Source organism: Dendropsophus ebraccatus, chromosome 6 (assembly GCF_027789765.1).
Source record: "Dendropsophus ebraccatus isolate aDenEbr1 chromosome 6, aDenEbr1.pat, whole genome shotgun sequence".
NCBI classification, from domain to species: domain Eukaryota; kingdom Metazoa; phylum Chordata; class Amphibia; order Anura; family Hylidae; genus Dendropsophus; species Dendropsophus ebraccatus.
This window is the reverse complement of record NC_091459.1, coordinates 128055353-128077774: the sequence shown is the minus strand read 5'-3', so window position 1 is coordinate 128077774 and position 22422 is coordinate 128055353. Positions and strand designations below refer to the sequence as shown.

Genomic DNA, 22422 nt, shown 5'->3' with positions numbered 1-22422 from the left:
CAGCATGTAAGTAAACATTACACACTACTGTACATAAGGGGTTAAGCAGAAGACACATGCTCCTATCTTCTCCCCTGGGCCCCCCTCCTGCACGGGCCCCATAGCAACTCCTTACCCTGCCTCTATGGTAGCTAAGCCACTAGACTCTACTAACATGTGATACCTGGCATTTAACATAAAAAAAAACAAAGACAAAAAAAAAAAAAAAAACACTATGCAGAATGTACGGCCAACCATTAAAGACAAGATAAACAACATATCTACAAACACTAGAACATTTGACTGCTGTAAGAATACATAATAAAAGTCTAGCAGCCTGTTTACAAAGCTGTTTTGGTGGAACATTAAGCATATATGTAAAGATATCCAGGGCATTTTTACTCAGAGAATTAAAAAACATGGACCTCCCTCTAATACTGGGCTAGTCAAGGGCATTCGAAAAAATAAGTATCAAGGTCCTCTTCGCTTGGGAAAATCTCCAACATGTGGAAGACGTCTGTGTAAACAGTTGATGCAGCAAAAAGGGCGTCCACTAGGAGATCCTACAAAGGTGGACAGCTAAATAATATTTATACAAATCTGGGACTCCCAAACCACCCTGGGTGGTTATCGGCAACATGAATAGGAATTTGGTCCCCCCAACCTTTAAGGAGCGTCTTAGAGATAGGCACCGGTAATGTCTGGAGCAGGTACAAAAATTTCGGGAGGACACACATCTGGATGGTTGCCACTTGCCCCAGGAGTGAAAGTGCAAGGATAGCCCACCTCAATAAAGGCGTAATCTCCCTGAGAAGGGGGGAAATTATTTTGAAATAAAGATGCATAGGTAGGTGTAATATTGGTTCCTAAGTACCAGATAGTTTCATCCTTCCACCTTTATGGGTACGAAGCTTCCAGGGTTTTAATCAAATGGTGTGAAAGATTATTGATAAGGGCCTCTGTCTTGGTTGTGTTGATTACTAAGATATTATGTAAATTAGGAAGTAAAGTTAAAGGGGGAGATTTATCAAACATGGTGTAAAGTGAAACTGGCTCAGTTGCCCCTAGCAACCAATCAGATTCCACCTTTCATTTTCCAAAGAGGCTGTGTGGAATGAAAGGTGGAATCTGATTGGTTGCTAGGGGCAACTGAGCCAGTTTCACTTTACACCATGTTTGATAAATCTCCCCCATAGTCTATAGGGGTATGTGTAGAATGTGGGTAAAAGAAGAAGGTAAATGTTTTATCAATGGAGTGTTTCCCTCTTCAGAGGTCAAACAGTCACCTTGTTAAATTCTCTAGTCAAAAACTACAATTGTTCCTTTTTTTTTAGGGCAGTAAAGATTATACAGTGCAACTTGTGCACCCTGTAGAGATCCTACAAGCATGTGAAAGCATCAAAGGACAGAGACGAGAAATGTGTTAACATTAGGATAACAAGAGTAAGCAAATTTAAAAGAACAAGACCTGTCATGCTCATGTCTAGTGCAGAAATGCTATATCTGCCCGAAGGGTCTTCAACTCACCGAGGAGCAAATGTCTCATTAGTTTAAAGTTGAGCCCTTTCACATTAAAAGGGATAAGACAGACAAAGACAGATGTTAATAGGTAACAAATCTCTGTTACCCGAGTAAGGGCAGTAACACCAATACTCGGGCATTTTGGATGGGACACTCCCTTAGCTTTCCAGCGACGACAGCTGGGAAACCAGCAGATGGCAGCAAGCAAGACCTGTAAAGACATATCTGGGAAGGGGGGGAGGGAACATGTAAAAAAAAAAAAAAAAAAAAAAAAAAAAAGCTGTAAGTAACAGAAAACAAAAACACCATCAAGGAGAAGTCTGGTGAAAATTTTTATTAAAGTATTGTATTGCCCCCCAAAATTCAAAATTTATACAAATCAGCAATATACACTTATTACGGAAAATGCTTATAAAGTGTTTTTTTCCCCCCTGCACTTACTACTGCATCAAGGCTTCACTTCCTGGATAACATGGTGATGCCACTTCCTGGATAACATAGTGATGCCACTTCCTGGATAACATAGTGATGTCACTTCCTGGATAACATGGTGATGTCACAACCCAACTTCCAGAACTGTGCAGGCTGTGGCTGCTGAAGAGGATGATGACAGAGTGATGCTCAGTGTTCCTCCAGTGTCCCCCTGCCATCAGGGCAGGGGTGATGACAGCTACCAGGTGATGTTGCAGACGGCCCCCTCCATGACCACAGAATCTGCAACCTGACTCATGACAAAAGCGTCCCTGGTAGTGGAGGTAGTATTAAAGGAGAAGTCCAGTGAAAATTTTTATTAAAGTATTTTATTGCCCGTCAAAAGTTGTACACATCCCCAATATACACTTATTACGGGAAATGCACATAAAGCGCTTTTTTGCCTGCATCAAGGCTTTACTACCTGGATAAAATGGTGATGTCACAACCTGACTCCCAGAGCTGTGCGGGCTGTGGCTGCTAGAGAAGATGATGGCAGGGGGACATTGAGGGACACAGGGCACTGGAGGGACAGAGCATTCCTCTACCATCATCCTCTCCAGCAGCCACAGCCCGCACAGCTCTGGGAGTCGGGGCGTGACATCACCATGTTATCCAGGAAGTGACATCACCATGTTATCCAGGAAGTGAAGCCTTGATGCAGCAGTATGTGCAGGGAAAAAAGCACTTCATAAGCATTTCCCGTAATAAGTATATTGGTGATTTGTATAACTTTTGTGGGGCAGTACAATAGTTTAATAAAAAATTTCACCAGACTTCTCCTTTAATAGTAGTTGTAGTAATAATGGTAATCTCAGTAGTAGTAGTACAGTATGGAACATGATGGACGAGGCAGGAGATGTGTGGCTGTGTAGGGTAGTGGGAGTAGTAGTGGTAGTATTAATAGTAGTATTAGTGGTAATAGCAGTAGTATTCATAGTAGCAGTACTGTAGTATGGAACATGATGAACAAGGCTGGAGATGTGTGGCTCTGTAGGGTTAATAGTAGTAGCAGTGGTACTACTAGTAGTGGTGGTTGTAGTAGTAGTGATAGTAGTATTAATAGTAGTAGTGGTGTTAGTAGTAGTAGTAGTAATAGTAGTGGTGGTGGTGGTGGTGGTAGTAGTAGTGGTAGCAGTATTAATAGAAGTGGTGTTAGTAGTAGTAATAGTAGTAGTGGTGATAGTAGTAGTTATAGTAGTAGTGGTAGTAGTAGTAGTAGCAGCAGTAGTAGTAGTAGTGGTGGTGGTGGTGGTGGTGGTAATAGTAGTAGTGGTGGTGGTGGTAGTAGTAGTAGTGGTGGTGGTAGTAGTAGTGATGGTGGTGGTAATAGTAGTGGTGGTGGTAGTAGTAGTGGTGGTGGTGGTAGTAGTAGTGGTGGTGGTGGTAATAGTAGTGGTGGTGTTCAGGGCCGGACTGGGACTTAAAAGCAGCCCTGGCACATTAACCCCTCCAGCCCACATAGTATACTGTATGGGCCAGTTCACATTGAGGAAACACGGCGCAATTCCGCGGCAGAGCTCTCCTCAAACTGTGCCCCCAGGGCATAATACCACCACACACTGTGCCCCCAGAATGTAATACCACCACACACTGTGCCCCCAGGACATAATACCACCACACACTGTGCCCCCATGATGTTATACTACCACACACTGTGCCCCCAGGACATAATACCCCCACACACTGTGCCCCCATGATGTTATACTACCACACACTGTGCCCCCAGGACATAATACCACCACACACTGTGCCCCCAGGACATAATACCACCACACAGTGTATCACCAGGACATAATAGTGCTACACCGGCCATTCTGTGATCTGGCCAAGTTACAGAATGGCCGGTGTCTTACGCCATGGAAACATGGCCTAAAGGTGCTCAGCATCAGAACGACCTAAAAGGGGGAGGCCAAATAAACTCTGCAATCTTTTCAGCTTCATTAGTCTTGTGAAAATAACGTCCCTCCATTTATCATACAGTCCCATCTCTCTCTCAATATACAGTCCCAGGTATACAACTCCCTCTGTTCAGCATACAGCCCCATGTAAATACTATCACTCCATCATTCAGACCCAGATATATACTCTCTCCCTTCAGCATACAGTCCCATGTAAATACCTCCCTCCCCTCTTCAGCATACAGCCCCATGTAAATACCTCCCTCCCCTCTCTTCAGCATACAGCCCCATGTAAATACTATCACTCACTTCATCATTCAGACCCAGATATATACTCTCTCCCTTCAGCATACAGTCCTATGTAAATACCTCCCTCCCCTCTCCTCAGCATACAGTCCCATGTAAATACCTCCCTCCCCTCTCTTCAGCATACAGCCACCCTCACCTTCCAGCACCCTGCTCCTTACACTTCATGAGGGATAGAGGAGAGCTGGTGGTCGGGAGGAGGATGCAGCCAGGTCAGCACAGGAGCACTACAGTAACAGAGCTTGTTGTGGGTGCAATGTGCTGCAATGCTACCTGCAGACTGGTCCCAGGAGCTCCTGCTCACACTGTGGTGCTGTTAGTATTACTGTGTAAGCAGGAGGACTGTGTGTGCTGCACTGGACACTGGTTAACCACAGCAGTGCTGCATAGTCTTCTGCCCTCTGCTCACTGTCAGATCGTCTCTCCGGTATAGGTGGGCGGCACTATACACGGCTCTGAGAGGAAAGGGGTCAAGTGACTTAACTCTTTGTTGCTGGGACAAGTGTAGTGCTCTCCACATGTTGTGCTGAGCACACTGCACCCAGTCATTGAACCCCTTCCTTGCTGGGCACAGTGCACTCAGCACAGCAGGTAGGGACTCTCTGGCTCCAAAGGGGTTAAGTTGAGATACACTGCATCCCGACTTAACCCCTTTCTTGTAACTTGCTTAGCTTGAGTAAGGTCTCCCCTCCTCCCTCATACCGGTTGGCCATGAGACGCTCCTCTTGTCTGGCTGGGCGTCCTTCTTCATCCTCTTCTGGTGGGCGGAGTAAGGAGCTGTTCCCTTCCTCATTGGAGGCTGCCTGCTCCTCTAGTGGGGCTGGAGACTGTCAGTGCGGAGTGCAGCCTCCAGTGACCACAGCCGACTATGTCACAGTGCAGGGGCCTCAGTCCGGTGGCGGGAAAGCTGATCAGCAGTGCTGCCTGCCTGTTTCCTGTCATGGGTCACTGATAATCAGTGTGTGGCAGCGGGCGGCCCCCTCAGTCCGGTGACGGCCTTCAGACCCTGATTAGCAGCGTTGTGGCAGAGGTCCATGGCACTGCCTGTTAGTTGGGCGGCCCCCACGGACTGGCAATCAGGGCAGCCCACCGGGCATTTGCCAGATCTGCCAGATTGCCAGTCCGGGCCTGGTGGTGTTGGTAGTAGTAGTGGTGGTGGTGGTGGTGGTAGTAGTAGTAGTGTTAGCGGTGGTAGTAGTAGTGGTAGCGGTGGTAGTAGTATTAATAGTGGTAGTGGTGGTACTAGTAGTAATGGTGGTAGTGGTAGCAGTGGTAGTAGTATTAGGAGTAGTAGTGGTGGTAGTAGTAGTAGTGGTAGTAATAGTAATAGTAGTAGTGGTAGTAGTAGTGGTAGTGGTGGTAGTAGTATTAATAGAGGTAGTGGAGGTAGTAGTAGAACTACAAGTAGCAGTATTACAAGTAGTAGTATTACCTCTTATCCTATAACTACTGCACCTCCAGACAGAGCTTTGGCTCCAACAGAGTGATAGTGCCTTACTTTGCGGTGTCCTCTTGTATGCCTTCACATGGTAATAGTACCTTCCATTGTTTTCGCACACAGTATATACAGTATATATAGCACGCATATATTGTCTGTTTAGGAGACCCTTTTACAAATGTCCTGAAAACAGAGTTTGACACCCCCATACATGTGACTGGTCACATGGTGATGACATCATGAAAGACCAGTGGCGTAGCTACCGCCACTGGTCACTGGCCCCCAGGGCCCCGTGAGGCCCTCCCGATCAATCACTCTTGTGACCGCAAGCATTGTTTTGCTTGCGTTCACAAGAGTCCGGCTCCGTCTTCCCCTGCTGCGCGGCTGCCGGGGGTGTCACGTCTTATCCCCGGCAGCGCGCATCCCAGAGCTCCCTGCGCGCCTTGGGCCCTGACTTCCGGCTCCGGTGCGCAGGGAGCTCTGGGATGCGCGCGCTGCCGGGGATAAGACGCGACACCACCAGCAGCCGCGCAGCAGCCGGGGGCAGACCGAAGGAGTGAGGATCAACGTGGGAGCGCGTTGTCAGGTGAGTTAAGTTTTGTTTTGTTTTTTTTTATCAGCCTGCAGGGTGGGGGGAAAGAGGGGGGGCATCTATGAGGGTGGGGGGAAAGAGGGGGGCATCTATGAGGGTGGGGGGAAAGAGGGGGGCATCTATGAGGGGGGCATCTATGAGGGTGGGGGGAAAGAGAGTGGGGGGAAGGAGGGGGCATCTATGAGGGTGGGGGGGAAGAGGGGGGCATCTATGAGGGTGGGGGGGAAGAGGGGGGCATCTATGAGGGTGGGGGGGAAGAGGGGGGCATCTATGAGGGTGGGGGGAAGGAGGGGGGGCATCTATGAGGGTGGGGGGAAGGAGGGGGGCATCTATGAGGGTGGGGGGAAGGAGGGGGGGCATCTATGAGGGTGGGGGGAAGGAGGGGGGGCATCTATGAGGGTGGGGGGAAAGAGGGGGGCATCTATGAGGGTAGGGGTAAGAGGGGGGCATCTATGAGGGTGGGAGGAAAGAGGGGGGCATCTATGAGGGTGGGAGGGAAGAGGGGGGCATCTATGAGGGTGGGGGGAAAGGGGGGCATCTATGAGGGTGGGAGGGAAGAGGGGGGCATCTATGAGGGTGGGAGGGAAGAGGGGGGCATGTATGAGGGTGGGAGGGAAGAGGGGGGCATCTATGAGGGTGGGGGGAAAGGGGGGCATCTATGAGGGTGGGAGGGAAGAGGGGGGCATCTATGAGGGTGGGAGGGAAGATGGGGGCATCTATGAGGGTGGGGGGGAAAGGGGACCATCTATAAGGGAGGGTGGGGGTAGAGGAGGCCATCTATGAGGGAGGGTGAGGGGAGAGGGGACCATCCATAAGGGAGGGTGAGGAGAGAGGGGGCCATCTATAAGGGAGGGGGAGAGGAGGCCATCTATAAGGGAGGGGGTAGAGGAGGCCATCTATAAGGAGGGGGCAGAGGAGGCCATCTATAAGGAGGGGGAGAGGAGGCCATCTATATGGAGGGGGAGAGGAGGCCATCTATAAGGGAGGGTGGGGGAGAGGGGGCCATCTATAAGGAGGGCAACATGGGGGAGAGGGGCCATCTATTTGGGGGGGCAACATAGGGGGAGAGGGAATACACAGAGGGGGGCATATATTATTAGGGGGTCACATAGAGCCAGGGCTATCCACTAAATGAGGGTGTAAAGGGGCCAATACAGAAGTGCAGTTTGTATAGAGATGAGGATGGTGATAGAGTGAGGAGACTAATATGTCTGTCTGGCAGATTCTGTGGATTCGTGACTTGGAGAAGTTCTCATAACGGCCCAGGACGGATGGAGAAGATGAAAAGGAAAGAACTCTGATCAGAGAAGACGTCTCCAGTGAGTCACCTGATATAACTGCACTGTAATGTATATGGTGTATAGAACCTGTGTAGAGCTGGGGCCACCTCTATATGACTGGATGAGGTGATTTAGTATACTGGATTTGGTCAGTAACAATATGGTGGTGATGGTAGTGGTTGTGGTGTGGCGGTAACATTTCCTTCCTATACACTGGTAATATTGGTCTAAGTATACAGGATTTGGTCGGTAACAGTATGGCGGTAATATGTACGGTGATAATACTTTCTCTTCCAATATGCTGGTGTTATTGGTAATATCTGTCTTGGTGTATAAATATATATATATATATATATATATATATATATGTATAGATATAGATATATACACCAATAGCATCACTTGGTCGTGAAAGGAGGGGGGGGGAGCCAAGTTGGCCTCTCGCACCAGGGCCCAGGAGACATTAGCTACGCCCCTGTGAATGACCCTTTATCAAATAGTGTCCACTGGGTGTCAGGACAGATTCCTGTCGCACCCTGTAGGGTTTAGGATCTGGGCGCAACCATTATAGTTACGTAATATCACTGATTCTGTTAAAATGAAAGTTGACGTTTTTTTTTTTTATTTATTTATTTTGATAATTTTTCTCCTCATTTTCACTGTTTAAAATATTAGAAATATTTTAACCCTGGCAATTTTTTTTGTTGTATTTCAGCTGTCAAAAAAATATGGCCCCGTGTACACAATTCAAATGGGCAGCCTGAAAATGGTGGTGCTGTCTGGTTATGATACTGTGAAAAGCGCTCTGGTGGACTATGCTGACGAATTTGCAGAAAGACCTCATATCCCAATATTTGAAGACATAAACAGTGGATTTGGTATGCTAATTATAATATTTACTTCTTTTACATTGTACTCACTAAAAGAAAACTATAAGCAGGTTCAGGCCAGGTTCAGACTATGTAACTGTGCGGCTGTATTTGCGGCTGTAATTGTGCGGCGGTATTTTTGGTGGTTCATAAGTACGCTGGATAGTATAGGATATGCGGCTGCACAGTGCACACTATGTATGAATCTACGGCCCGATCGTAAACGGACCCGTAAAAAATGAACAAGACCATTGTTTGCGGCTGGACATGCGGCCGAGGATTGACAGGCGGTCCGTACGGAGTACTTCAAAAATAGCCGGCAATGATGCCAAATGCCGATGCCTCTAATAGTTAATATATGAAATTAATAAAACACATTCTCTTTGTAATAAAGTCCCTTTCATTGGTCAATAATTTAATTCTAACGAATCCATCATTTTGCAATTAAATATACTGTTAAAATAAATAGATATATAAATAAATGTATATTTATATATATATTTATTTTTTGACAGTATATTTAATTGCACAATGATGGATTTGTTAGAATTAAATTATTGACCAACGAAACTGAATTTATTTCAACGAAAATGTGTTTTATTAATTAAATATTAATTAGTACAGGAAGCTCTATAAGCCGTTAATTCATATGCCGGCAATAGAAGCTTTCTGTACTAATCATCACTTTACTTTAATGAAAACATCAAATGTTTCTTCTAATTATGTTATCACAATAGCATTATTAGAAGAAACATTTAGAATTATATGTGCGCTCAGCTGATTGGCTGATCGGCTCAGCGCACATACAATGAGCCGGTCCGCAGTACAGTGACTTCATTGTGCTGCGGACCAGCGAAGAGACAACATCGGGGTGAGTATAGAGCTCTCCCCACCCCCTCCCCAGCACTGCACCCCTCCCAGCAAGGAAGGGGGGTCAGTTAACCCCTTCCTTGCTGGGATGGGTGCAGTCTGACATCAGTCTGGCCCCCAAGGGGTTAAGGGGGATGCAATACATCCTCCCTTAACCCCTTGGGGGCCAGACTGTAAGCAGCGATCTGTAAAGATGCTGCATACTGTAAGGAGCACAACACCGCTCACAATGATGGGTGTTGTGCTCCTGTTTGTGTGTTTTTTGTGTGTTTCTCCCTTTTTGTTTTTCAGATATCGGTATCCTGGGGATTACGTCGGATTCCGTGGACTACGTCGATGACCAGCGTTTTTTTAATGTTTTTTTTTTATAAAATGGTCAATAAGGGGTGTGGGGGGTGTTTTTATTTGAATAAAAAAATTTTTTAACTTGTGTCTTGTCTTTATTTCTTTACTTTATAGACTTAGTAGTGGAAGCCGTCTAATAGACGGAATCCATTACTAAGTTGGGGCCTAGTGTTAGCCGGTATAAAATGGCTAACACTAACCCCCTATTATTACCCCAGTACTCAATGCCACCAGGGGTACTGGGAAGAGCCGGGTGCCAATGGTCCTGTAGCGTCAAAATTGGCGCTCCTGGACCGGGCGGCAGCAGGCTGGGAAGATTTAGGCTGGGGAGGGCCTAAACCAATGGCTCTTCCCACCCTGGTGTTACCAGGCTGCTGTCGTTTGGTTTTTAACCCAGCTGGTTATAAAAATAGGGGGTACCCTATGCGGTTTTTTAAAATTATTTATTTATTTAAAAAAAACGCATAGGGTCCCCCCTATTTTTATAACCAGCCGGGTTTTGAAAAAAAAAAAAAAAACGGATGAAAAACTGATGCATTTCTGTGCATCCATTTTGATCCCTTTTTCCATTGACTTCCATAACAAATAAAGGATCAAAATGCATCCTTTTTTTAACGTACACAAAAATACAGCTGACCTTACTTTTGTGTACGTTAAGAAAACGGATGCGTTTTGATCCTTTTTTTATAATGACAGTCAATGGAAAAATGGATCAAAACGGATGCACGCAGATACATCCGTTTTTCACATGTTTTACATGTTTACAAAAATGGATGAAAAAACGTAGTGTGGACGCAGCCTAACATACAAATTTACATATTTCTTCAGAAGTCCACAAAAATTCTGAGACTTACAAGAATAGCAGGAGCAGCGATGGGAAGAGAAGGTAAGAGGCAGAAGGTTTAGCCAGCAAGTTCCTCTGAATGTATAGCTCTTCCTACCATTCGGCTCTTCAATTGATGCAAAACTACAATTTCTATTATACATAAAAACCTTGGTTGTCCAGACATGATGGGAATTGAGTTTATGCAGCAGCTGGAGGACCGAAGGTTTCGGCTGCTGTGGGGGAAATGTAGCGTTACATGGAATTTGATTAAGTGAATGTGAAGTAAACTTTACGCTAGAGAGATTGGTGTAGATGAAGACTTTCAGTGCCTGTTGTCTTTTCTGGACCATATTATTGTAAGGGGGACTGTCCTAAGAGGACAACACTTTTAACCCCTTAGCGTCCCATGACGTATCTGGTACGTCATGGTGACGCGGGGTGAATTCAGAGAGGGGTCCTGCCGGGACCGCGCTCTGAACGGCGCCGCTCCCAGCTATTATCTGTAGCCAGGGAGTGTCTCTATTAGCCGGTACGGGTCCCGTTGCCGCGCCGGCTAATTAAGCACTTCAATGCAACTGTCAAGCATGAAAGCTGCATTGAAATGCTTTATACATAATTTCCCTAGTGTCTAGTGGGTCGGATCTCCCCCCAACAATGCGATCGCGGGGGGAGATCAGCTCTTCTGCCCGGGCCGGGCCTCAGCGTCGCACTGATGCTGATCCCGGCTCGGCAATAGATTGTTCTGGCTTGCAGCAGGCCAGAGCAATCTATCACCGATATGACTGATCTTTGCTGTGTATATACACAGCATTGATCTCTATGAGAGATCAGTGCTGTGTATATAGAAAGTTCCCCAGGGGGACTTATAGTTAATGTAAAAAAAAGTGAAAAAGTGTTTTTATTAATAAAAAAAAATCCCTCCCCTAATAAAAGTCCAAATCATCTCACTTTTCCCATTTTATAAATATAAATTATTAAACAAATAAACAAACATGTTTGGTATCACCACGTGCATAATCGCCCAAACTATTAAATTATCACATTTCTGATCTCACACGGTAAACAGCCTAAGCGCAAAAAAATTCCAAAGTGCAAAATTGTGCATTTTTGGTCGCATCAAATTCAGAAAAAAATGTAATATAAAGTGATCAAAAAGTTTCATATATGAAATAAAGGTACCGATAGAAAGTACAGATCATAGCGCAAAAAATGACACCTCACACAGCCCCATAGATCAAAAAATTAAAGCGTTATAAGGATGAGAATAGAGCAATTTTAAACACATTTAGTTTTTTTTAAAAGGTTTCAATTTTTTTAAAAGCCATCAAATAACATAAAAGTTATGCAAATTACATATCGTTGTAATCATACTAATGTGAGGAACACAGAGAACATGTCAGTTTTACCACAGGGTGAACAGTGTAAACGCGAAACTCCCTAAAAACAAAGCAGATTTTTTTTTTCAATTTGACAGCGCAAATGATTTTTTACCGGTTTCGTAGCATATTTTATGGAAAAATAAAGTTGTTATTGCAAGGTAAAATTGGTTTTGCAAAAAAGGGCAAATATGGGTCTTTAGGTGAAAAAATGCAAGCGCTATGGCCTTTTAAACATAAAGTGGAAAAAGCAAAAGTGCAAAAACGAAAATTGGCTTTGACCTTAAGGGGTTAATTCTGAAAAATGAACATTAAAAAAAGTAGAGAACTGTGGGGCACAATGACTTCTGCTGTGCTGCTCCATGCTGCTCCGCTCCTGGTGCCGGTAAAAGCTGGATCTAGTCCTGGGAAACTGGGAGAAGTTTACCATGACTAGATCCAGCTTTTCCCGCCACCCGGGGAGGAGCGTCGCTGAACAGCATGGAGGTCAAAGCCAGTAGCCTGATAAGTTGCCGGCCGATCCTAATGTAGCTCTTTGCTTTGTTGCTAATGTAAATTCATTCATCTCTAGTTTTAATGTATAGCATTGTCACGGAAAATCTTGGGTTCTATCAAACTCTAACCTTGCTGAACCTTCCGCATTTGATTCCCGATGCCTTCCTGGTCCATGGGGAAGGAGGAGACAGCCCTGGTATTGTCTGGAATTCCAGGATTCAGTCTAGGTAATAGGCTGTATCCTTGAATTCCAGGCAGTCTTCGGGATGTTTCCTCCTTCCCCACGGAACGGGAAGGCATCGGGAATCAAATGTGGAAGGTTCGGCAAGGTTCGAGTTTGATAGAACCCAAGATTTTCCGCTGTCCGATTATCTCTATTCCTGATGGCGTGTTGTACCACAAAGAGCAAACTCATCTAACCTAATTACTACCCATTGTCTATGAGTATAAAATACATGATGGATGCTAATATATGCTATTGTTTCCATTCCCTTCCTCTTCCAGGCATCCCATTCTCTCATGGAGAGAACTGGAAAGCAATGAGAAGATTCACACTGTCTAAATTACGGGATTTTGGAATGGGCAAGAGGACCATAGAAGATCGGATCGTGGAGGAATGTGGATTTATAATTAAGCTATTGGAGTCTTTGGAAGGTAAAGGAAATATATGTTGAGGATTTACTTTTCTGCTTCGCAAGTCTTTTACTCATTGTGGGGGAGATTTATCAAACATGGTGTACAGTGAAACTGGCTCAGTCGCCCCTAGCAACCAATCAGATTCTACCTTTCATTCCTCACAGACACTTTGAAAAATTAAAAGTGGAATCTGATTGGTTGCTAGGGGCAACTAAGCCACTTTCACTTTACACTATGTTTGATAAATCTCCCCCTTTATGTCTCATATATGTCTCAGATGCTGTCATATACTCATTAGCTGGGACTCCTGAATAATGGACTATGGCTTCTTGGTTTGTTCCTAATGAAAGATAAGCAAATATCCTGAAATTCTCTTGCAGTCAGATTTAATTCACAGAAATGATTTCTAAATGTTCTGCAAATGCCCATATAAAATGGATACAGGAACAGGGACTCCCGTCACTAAGAGGCGTCCCTGCTCCTGTACAATCCACTGAGTGGAGGGGCATAGAGTCTAGCTGAATGAAATGACTAGAAGCTGCTATGTGCATAGCATCTAGGCTTCTCAGTGTTCGAGGGGTAAAATGAAAGAAATCATGAAACACATCTTTTTTTTTTTTTTTTTTTTTTAACCCCCTTTCATGAAATTCAGACCAAAAAGTTAGACCTTCAATGATCTGATTTGAAAAATGTCAACAAAGAAACTGATGAATGGTATTATCCAAAAAGGGGGTCTTAGGGAACTGGTGTCAGGAACCGGTGACACCAGACACACAGAGACAGTGAGCCCTGAGCTCAGCCCCGCCCACTGACTCTACCTACTTGCCCCCTTGGCTAAACCCTAGGGCAGCAACTGGGCGGCGGTCCCTGTACTGGCTTGGTGGGACAAAAAGACAAGACAGACAGACAAAACACAATAAAGAATGGTCAGCAATCCGGGTCACAACAGTCTGGCAGCAAAGGTACAAAATCAGGATCCAAAAGAGTAGTCAAATAACAGGCAATATGGTCGGGGGCAGGCGGCAAGCAAGCGAGGTCAAAAGATACAAGGCAGAAATCAGGAGAAGCAAAGAAACAGAACCACAAGCAGGCAGAGACTAAGTCAATAACCGGCCAGGCACAGGCAGAAGCTGCAATCTTAAATAGGACACCAGGAACCAAGTCCAGAAGATGATAGGAGGGACCAGCTGTCAATCACTGAGGCAAAGGCAGGTTAACCGTTACATGACCAGGGAAGCTTAGAAGCACAGACATGGGTGGGGCAGGGAAAACAATTAGCAGACCAGAAGAAATAAGACACAGTTCAGACAGGGCAAAAACAAGGCAAACAAAACACAGAATAAATGGAAGATTATGGCCAAAATCGCAGTCTTTGGCGCAGAGGTCTAATCTTCGCAGCAGAGGGTGGCACTGATGCCTTTTCAGGCGCGATCATGACAACTGGGTAAAGTAACTAAAAGGTAAGTCCATAGCCTGCTGCTAAAGAGAGTGGTGGACTGACTCCTCATAGATGTGCAGATGTATAGACTGCTTGTTTTAGCAGGAGGCTACAGACTTGCCGCTACTTGTAAGGAGATATATATATATATATATATATATATATATATATATATATATATATATATATATATATTTATACTGTATATATATTTGAATATATAAAATAGTATGTATTTTAAAAATGTATTTTTGATTTAAAATGTTAAAAAAACATTGAAAACATTTTTTGTCTATTTTTTACTTTTAAGGGAAACCTACCGACTTAACTGTAAAAACAAACTTTGCCATCGGGAATATAATCATATCTATTATTCTTGGCCACAGACTTGACTACCAAGATCCCACTCTGTTCAAAGTAATGAGAATTGTAGATGAAAATATGAGACTTCTCGGGAGCCCATCAATTGCGGTAGTGTATTACAGATCTGTCATGTCTTTATTATCAATGCCATATAGTAAAGACTTATTATGGGGACTATAAGAAATCATGCCCCTACCGGGATAAATAAAAAAAAAAAAAAAGGAAGAAAAAAACGACAATACTCACCGTCCCTGATCCCCTGCTACCCTGTTCCTCCAGAGCCAATTGTCAGTTCTAAGAAAAAGAAAAGTGGTATAACACCGCTGCAGCCAGTGGTTAGCTGAGCTGCCACTTTGTGCTGACATCAGATGGTGCCGAGAAAGGGGACCTGACATTAGTGGAACAGTGGTTGGCAGGGCATTAGAGAAGATGAGTACATTGTCTGTTTTTTTTTTTTCTTTTTTACCTCAGCATGAGTATAAGTAGTTATAAAAAGTAGTAGAGGTATTGAAGACTGCCGTCCTCATAATAATTAATAGTAGTATCCAGAATACCCCTTCTAGCTACTGTGTTTTTTGGCTTTGTTATATGGTTTATAAGTATGCTCCACATTGTGGATAAGCATTCTCAAACATTAACCTTCTTTTTATTTGTGTTTTCCTTTTTAAGATCTACAACATATGGCCATTTTTTCAATACCTGCCTGGTAACCACCTGAAAATAAAAAGGAACATTGAGGAGTTCTATGCCATCTTTAAGGGAATGATTGCAGAGCACCGTAAATTACTGGACAGAGATGACCAGCGCGGCTATATTGACGCATTTCTTGTTAAACAGGAAGAGGTAAATGAAAATAAAATTATAAATATATATATATATATATATATATATATATATATATATATATATATATATATATACACACACTTTATATTAGTTTTTTTTTTTTTTTAAACCATAAAGGGAACCTGTCATCACTTTCATGCTGCCTTAACTAGAGGTGAGCAAAGCGCTGGGAAATTTTTGTTTAGATTTTGCTATTGTAAATGGAAAAAAAGCAAAATTGGAACGAAAATATGCTATTTTTGAAAACTTAACTAAAATGACTGATGTATAATGCCAAAAATTTTCCATTTACAATAGCAAGATTTAAACAAAAATATACTAAAAATACAAAAAACAAACAAACAAAAAAATTATCCCAGCATCCCTGCTGACAGGTGCTCCATGCGTGCTCTGAGGCTACTTACAAGTCCTTGGCTGGCAAGTTCTTTTCTTTCACTACCCGAATAAAGATAGAGCTCAGTTTGGCCATGACTGGAAAAGCAGAGGGTTCAGCAGCCGGCCAAAGTGTTTGTTGCCGGGCACATACATAGTACAGTTTTCAGCCGACTTTTTGCTGAGTCAGATGGGTATATGGCTTGTCATTGTCTGGTACTATTTTAATCTGACTGTGTCTGATTTTGTGCCAGCCGATTTTGCCCTGCTATGTGGATTACCTATGTTAATATACAGTACCCTAGAGCAGGGGTACTCAACAACTTTTAGTAAAGGTCCACTTACCAGGGTCTATTGTCAGGTGAAGGTCCAAGCTGAACATCAGTAGTATATAGACCCCTGTGTGCTCCCCAAGTAGTATATAGTCCCCCTGTGTGCTCCCCCAGTAGTATTTAGCGCCCCTGTGTGCTCCTCCAGTAATATATAACCCCCTGTGCGTTCCCCTCAGTAGTATATAGCCCCCTGTGCGCTCCCCTAGTGGTTTATAGCCCCCCTGTGTGCTCCCCCATTAGTATATAGCCCCCCTGTGGGCTCTCCCAGTAATATATACCCCCCGTGTGCTTTCCCAGTAGTACATAGCCCCCTGTGCGCTCCCCCAGTAGTATATAGCCCCCCTGTGCATCTGGTATACCTGCAGAATATGGAGAATACAGCAGTAATCATACCTATAACACATAGTTTTTAATCCCCTCATGAGCACCTAATGTAGTAGCTAACTCCTCCCAGTACTGTCCCATATATTAGTTATTCCCCCCAATAGTGCCCGATATAGTAGCCAATTCACACCTGCAATAGCACCCTATATATTAGTCAATCCCTCCAATGGTGCCCCATATAATAGCCAAACCTTCCCAATAGCACCCTTTATATTAGCCAATCCCTTTAACTTCATTACTAAGTGTTACACATTTATATATCTATTTAGGAAAAATCTGATCCCAACACCTTTTTCCATGAAAGGAATCTTCTGAGCGTCTTAGTAACCTTATTTATAGCTGGGACGGATACCACATCATCCAGTATACGATGGGCCATTTCATTTCCAATAGCATGGTAACAGCATCTCACTTAGGCGGAAGTATGGAAAAAGAAAACTTTATTCCAGCATGGCACACAGAGCGACGTTTCAACCTTAATGGTCTTTTTCAAGCATACAAAGTTAGGAACAACATGTAGTATATAAGGGATCATCAGCCAATGGAAAAAGAACACATAATTAACACAAATTAACCCTTAACAAACCCGTGTTAAACAACATGTATACATAATCTTTATTTAGACAAAGTCAAGTGCTACTCTTATCACTATAGGGTTAAAACTACTCACAAAACGTTAGTCTCCAACAGGTGTACCCACTATCCGAGCATAAAAGGAGCGCGATAAGCACAGGCGCCGGCGTCTCGCGGCGCTTACTGCGCTTGCGCTAAACCAAAACCAATCACAGCACGGTGGGCGTCAACAGCCGCGATCATATGATCGCAACCATAGCAACCCACCACGCTCACCCTGATGGGTGTCAGCCGGCCATTGCTAATAAAAAAATAAATAAAAAAATAAAAAAATCTCAGTTCATCCCAGCCAAAGGTCACCCATAAAAGGCCAATATAGGGAATGTCTCATGCAAATGTCTCATGCAAATGTCCTGTAGTCCAGCTGATCTTCGGCCTTATACAGAACAGGCCACATACGGAGAGTTCAGGAATAAGTCCGCACGATATCATCTCCAAAAACATAGTCCTTATTCGACATAAACAGCTCCTCTTCATGCACATAGGCTAAAAGTTGCAAGTCAATGTCATTGATGTAAACCTTCACTTTCCACCTCTGGTCATAAGCTGCGTCACATCACACATTAATATGCACTGTGGTTCCACCGGTATAATGCACTGCGGTCCCTCCATCCATAAGCGCAAAGGCACAAACAATATCCGCGCGTGTCCGCTTCTCAATGGTACAATCGGATCCGCTACATGCAGCAAACAGACCTGGGTATAGGAACTTTCTGTTCGATGGCAGTCTGGAATCGCCGGACAACATCTCCTCATAACATCACTTCATGATGACAGATGGCATGAGACGACCTTCGATATAGATCCCATAGAGCATCACTGGAAACAGCTGGGACAAAGTACAGCATGAGGCACGGCTGGCACCACATCAAGATGATAAAAACTAAACTCCTCTGTAGTGTAAACGCTCCTCATTTAGTGGACCCATGGAAGACAAACAGATGTGTCTAAAGCAAAAAGTGAAAAGCATAGAATTAAAAGATTATATAAAACCACAGTTAAAAACAGAGAGGGTTAAGTCCTAACATATACAATTTCACAAATACGGACTAGATGCACTACATATTCGGCAACACCTTATACTCCAAATTTAAGCCCCTAGGGCTCATTGTATTCAACAAAAAAATCCATTTTAATTCCAATTTTTTAAGCTTCAATACTCTATCACCTCCTCTGACCAACGGAGGGACACCGTCAATTACCCTGAAGCGCAACTGGCTTAATGTATGTCTTGCTTCTAAAAAATTTACTTTTTGCTTTAGTTTAATTTAATGGCAAATATTTGTTGTTATTTTAAAACAACGGCTGTTATATTGAAATAATGGCCGTTATTTATTGTTATATGGCAGCCATCCACTCAATTTCAACATTGTGTGAACAGATCCTTTCTGTGTTTTTAATCCACTCCTGGTTTTGGTTGCAATATGAGGACCACAATACTGACTGAAATATACGTAGTGTGAACCCAGCCTTATAGCGTAAAGCTCAGGGTAAGGACAGCCAATTTGGTGGACAAGGTCAGAGTAAGCAGCAGACAGACAGATGAGGCAAGGAATTTCTTTTTTTTTTACCTGGAACTTCAAATTTCAAAAGATGACAAATCCAAATATGATACCTAAGGATGAAACAAACAGTGTTAGGCTATGTTCTCACACCGTGTACAACCGGCCGTTCCGTGACCCTGGCCGGGTCACGGAACAGCCGGTCTCTGCCCGGATCATCGCGGCCAGTACTTAAGTACCGGCCAGATGATCTGTCCAGCCGCAGAGCTCTGATGCGGGCACATCAGCACATGCCGCATCAGAGCTTCCCCCTGCACACTATGGAGTAAGCGGCCGGAGCCACTCGCTTCATAGTTTGAACTGACAGGGTTTAATTGAATTGCGGCAGAAAACTGGCATGTCAGTTATTTGCGGGCCGCACGGGATCCCAATATGCGATGTGTATACGCTCCGGCCAGGATCCCATTGAAACTAAGGCATTGTTCCACCCCGCAAAAACTATGGCCATTGTTGCCATCGGCAACAACAGACGTAGTTTTACGTAGTGTGAACATAGCCTAAAACCCAAATTTGGTGGAGAGTCCGAGGTCAGGACAGACAGAATTGCAATATGTAAGATGATGGCAAAGTTAGGTCAGGCAGGAGACATACAGATAAGGTAAGGAAACAAGCCGTTGGGTAGAATAATAAATGGATCTGTAGAACACCTTTGAGAAAACAGGAACCTAAGAACCTTAAGGCTCAGTCATGAAGCATACCAAGAAGGATCCCTAAATAACCTAGGCCAATGGCCATTGGTGGGTGAAACAGTAGTTTAGCATACAGCAACACTTCAATACGTCAAAACTCAGCATACACTCCCTTATACTATAAAGGATGCCCAAAGAGGAAGAGGAAGATGGAGGTGAGGTACCAGGCTAGCATAATAGCATGGTGTACAGTGGTGATGTGGAATGAGTGATAAATGGAGGAGAGGGGATAGACCCTTCCAGATAGATCAGGATGGTTAGAGATAGGGTTGTGGATGAGGAAAATTCTCATTAATTAGAATCTTTAGGATGGATAATCTTTATATTTGCAGAAAACGTTCATGAGATCTATTGAAATTATTATTTTTGTTTTTAGGGCACGTACGTCATTCCCCTTCTGGAATCAGTTTTATATGATGAAACTCAATTTGAGAAGCCAAGATCCTTCTTCCCCGAACATTTCCTGGATTCAGATGGACAGTTTGTCAAGAGGGCGGCTTTCATGCCTTTTTCAGCAGGTAACATCCTTTCTACTACGGGTTGCTGTGAGAAGGTTACTACTATTGGCCCAATCATTGCTAAGTAAAAAAGTTGTCGAGAAGAATCACTGCCGCAAAGATTACTCTTAAAAGCGGTCGTCCACTTTTAACCACTCTTGTTTTTATGAGTTCCCCAACAGGGAGTTGGTCAGCGGCTATCCGATGTGGCTATGTGGCTTCTAAATTAGCCAGTATATTACCAGCTAGCCCAGGTCTGCCTGTCCGCAACCTTTTTACCATTGGTAAAATATGCTGGATTATTGAATAGAAAACACAATACAAAAAATGCAAACAAAAAAAGTAGAAGAAAAAATAGAAAATAATAGAAAAGATCTGTTACACTGTAATAACATGGTGTTATAAGAAGATATCTCTTGCTCAAATATTCACTGTATCTTTTATATATTCCTGTAATCCACTCCAGGAAGAAGAACTTGTGCTGGGGAAACACTGGCGAAGATGGAGCTGTTCCTGTTCTTCACCAGCCTCATGCAAAAATTTTCTTTTTGCCCTGCACCGAACATAACTGATTTCAATGTGAAACCTTTTGTAGGATTAACCATTCCTCCAATGCCTCAGAAAATCTGCTGTGTGCCACGGATTTAGGGGAAGAGGACACTCCAAGAAATACATGGCTTCGCAATACAGAGTCCTGGTACTGTGAGGCGTAATAACTGGTAATGGTGTAAAACCTGTTGAAACAAAAAAATATATAGATTTATTAATATTTTGCTAAATCCAAGTCTTTACTGTGCCATTTTATTTTAACGTTTTAGAATGTGTCTTCAGAAAATGACCTCTTGTTAAAATAAAGTTTCTATTTTAACCATATATTTTTTTTAGTGATTTTTTTTTTTCCCCATTTCCATTTTACGGTACATATTTTAAAAATCCTAAAATCTTTTTTTCTGTCTGTGATGATAAGGAGGATGCTGCTGTAAAGTGATCTTACAGCATTACTGCAACAGGTGACACCTATAGATAGAGATTTCAATAGGTAAAGTTCACAAGTCAGCCTATCCCTGTGGAATGATCTTTTTTAAGGTCACATGGTATGTTTTCCATTCGTGTCGATGGCACAAGTCATCTATGTCCATGGAGCTTGCTGGAAAGCATTTACCGTTCATCACAGTCTGCCCACCCTGGCTACTCCCCTCCCACAGCACTTTTGCCAGTTCCCCACCCAGAACTGTTGCAGAACATCTCATTTTGCTGCAGAAAGATTTCAGCACTTGATGCATTCACTTCCTGTCTTCTCTTTCTGTATCATCATTTAGCACAAGGCAGCATGCTGAATACACACCTTATTCTTTCTGAATGTTTCAATAAATAAATTTACTGGGATGATTAGGATTATTTTAAAGATAGAAACAGAAAATCAGAAAAGAAAATCAAGTAAAAAAGAAAAAAGTAAAAAACTAAAACGTGGAGGTTTCTGGTAAGGCTTGATCTCTGATATCCTCAAGGAACGAACTTTAAACACATTGATCATACATTTATTGATTCTCTGGTTGGTTGTTTGATCATTCACACTGTTTAATAATACAAACTGATATCTATACATTAAAGGGAATGATTATGCTGACATGATTCCCAGCTGCACAGTATAAAGCTACTGTGCAGCTCGTGAAGCATACCAGCTTTTCTGGGAAAAATAAGTTTTATTCCAGCGGGCAAAGTCAAAAAAGGGGTGGCAACTAGTCAACCGACTAGTCACGGCTTTCTGCCTGTCTGCACACTCTTTGGGGATTATTGACAGGCAGAGACACCCGATAGTGGCCTCTCTGCCTGTCAATCATCCTCACAGAGTATGTTGACAGGTAGAGAGCCATGACTAATCATGGACAGCTCCCCGCCCAGATGACTAGTTGCCTTGTGCCCACGGTGAGTAGCAGGAGCGGCCAAGGGATCCCTGTCAGAAGTAATTAATGATGTCATGACCCGAGGGAAAAAGCCTGCCCCAGCAGCTGAACTGGCCGCTCAGCCAATCAATGATTCGAGTGGCGTCACTCAGCCATCAGTCGGGTCGTGACGTGGACACACAGGAGATCCCGGAGCCTGGCGGGGGTTTTGCAAGTTACAGCTGCTTAACGAGAAAACAAAGAGCGTCCGGTTAGGAATTGTGATCAATTCCCCCCCTGCCCGATGTTAGGTTTTAGAAAACGCCGGACTTCTCCTTTAAACCAATGGAGATAATCTGCTCAATCTGTCTTCCAGTACCAAACTTTTAACTTTACTTATAAATAACTGCACATCTTGTTTATTATATTTGAGTAAAAGTTAAGTTTTAGAATTATTAGTCCTCATAGACTATTTGGTCAATTCAGTCATTGTTCCCATCTTGATCACATTGCACAGA

General features: G+C 43.5%; 1 protein-coding gene across 7 annotated transcripts; it reads left to right on the top strand.

The window, feature by feature from the left end:
• Positions 1-1136: 1136 nt before the first annotated feature.
• On the top strand, positions 1137-20851 carry LOC138796050 (cytochrome P450 2K6-like). Of its 7 annotated transcripts, XM_069975939.1 has the most exons (9): positions 1137-1214; positions 1314-1422; positions 7431-7527; positions 8204-8366; positions 12774-12923; positions 14654-14814; positions 15376-15549; positions 19901-20042; positions 20488-20851. In XM_069975939.1, exons 4-9 carry the CDS (start codon positions 8240-8242, stop codon positions 20667-20669), a joined length of 936 nt encoding a protein of 311 aa, XP_069832040.1. In that variant the 5' UTR covers positions 1137-1214; positions 1314-1422; positions 7431-7527; positions 8204-8239; the 3' UTR covers positions 20670-20851. The 7 variants fall into 7 exon arrangements, with proteins under 7 accessions (XP_069832040.1, XP_069832039.1, XP_069832042.1 ...); XM_069975938.1 differs by lacking the exon at positions 7431-7527; XM_069975941.1 differs by lacking the exons at positions 1137-1214; positions 1314-1422; positions 7431-7527 and adding an exon at positions 1565-1588.
• The last annotated feature ends 1571 nt before the right edge of the window (positions 20852-22422 follow it).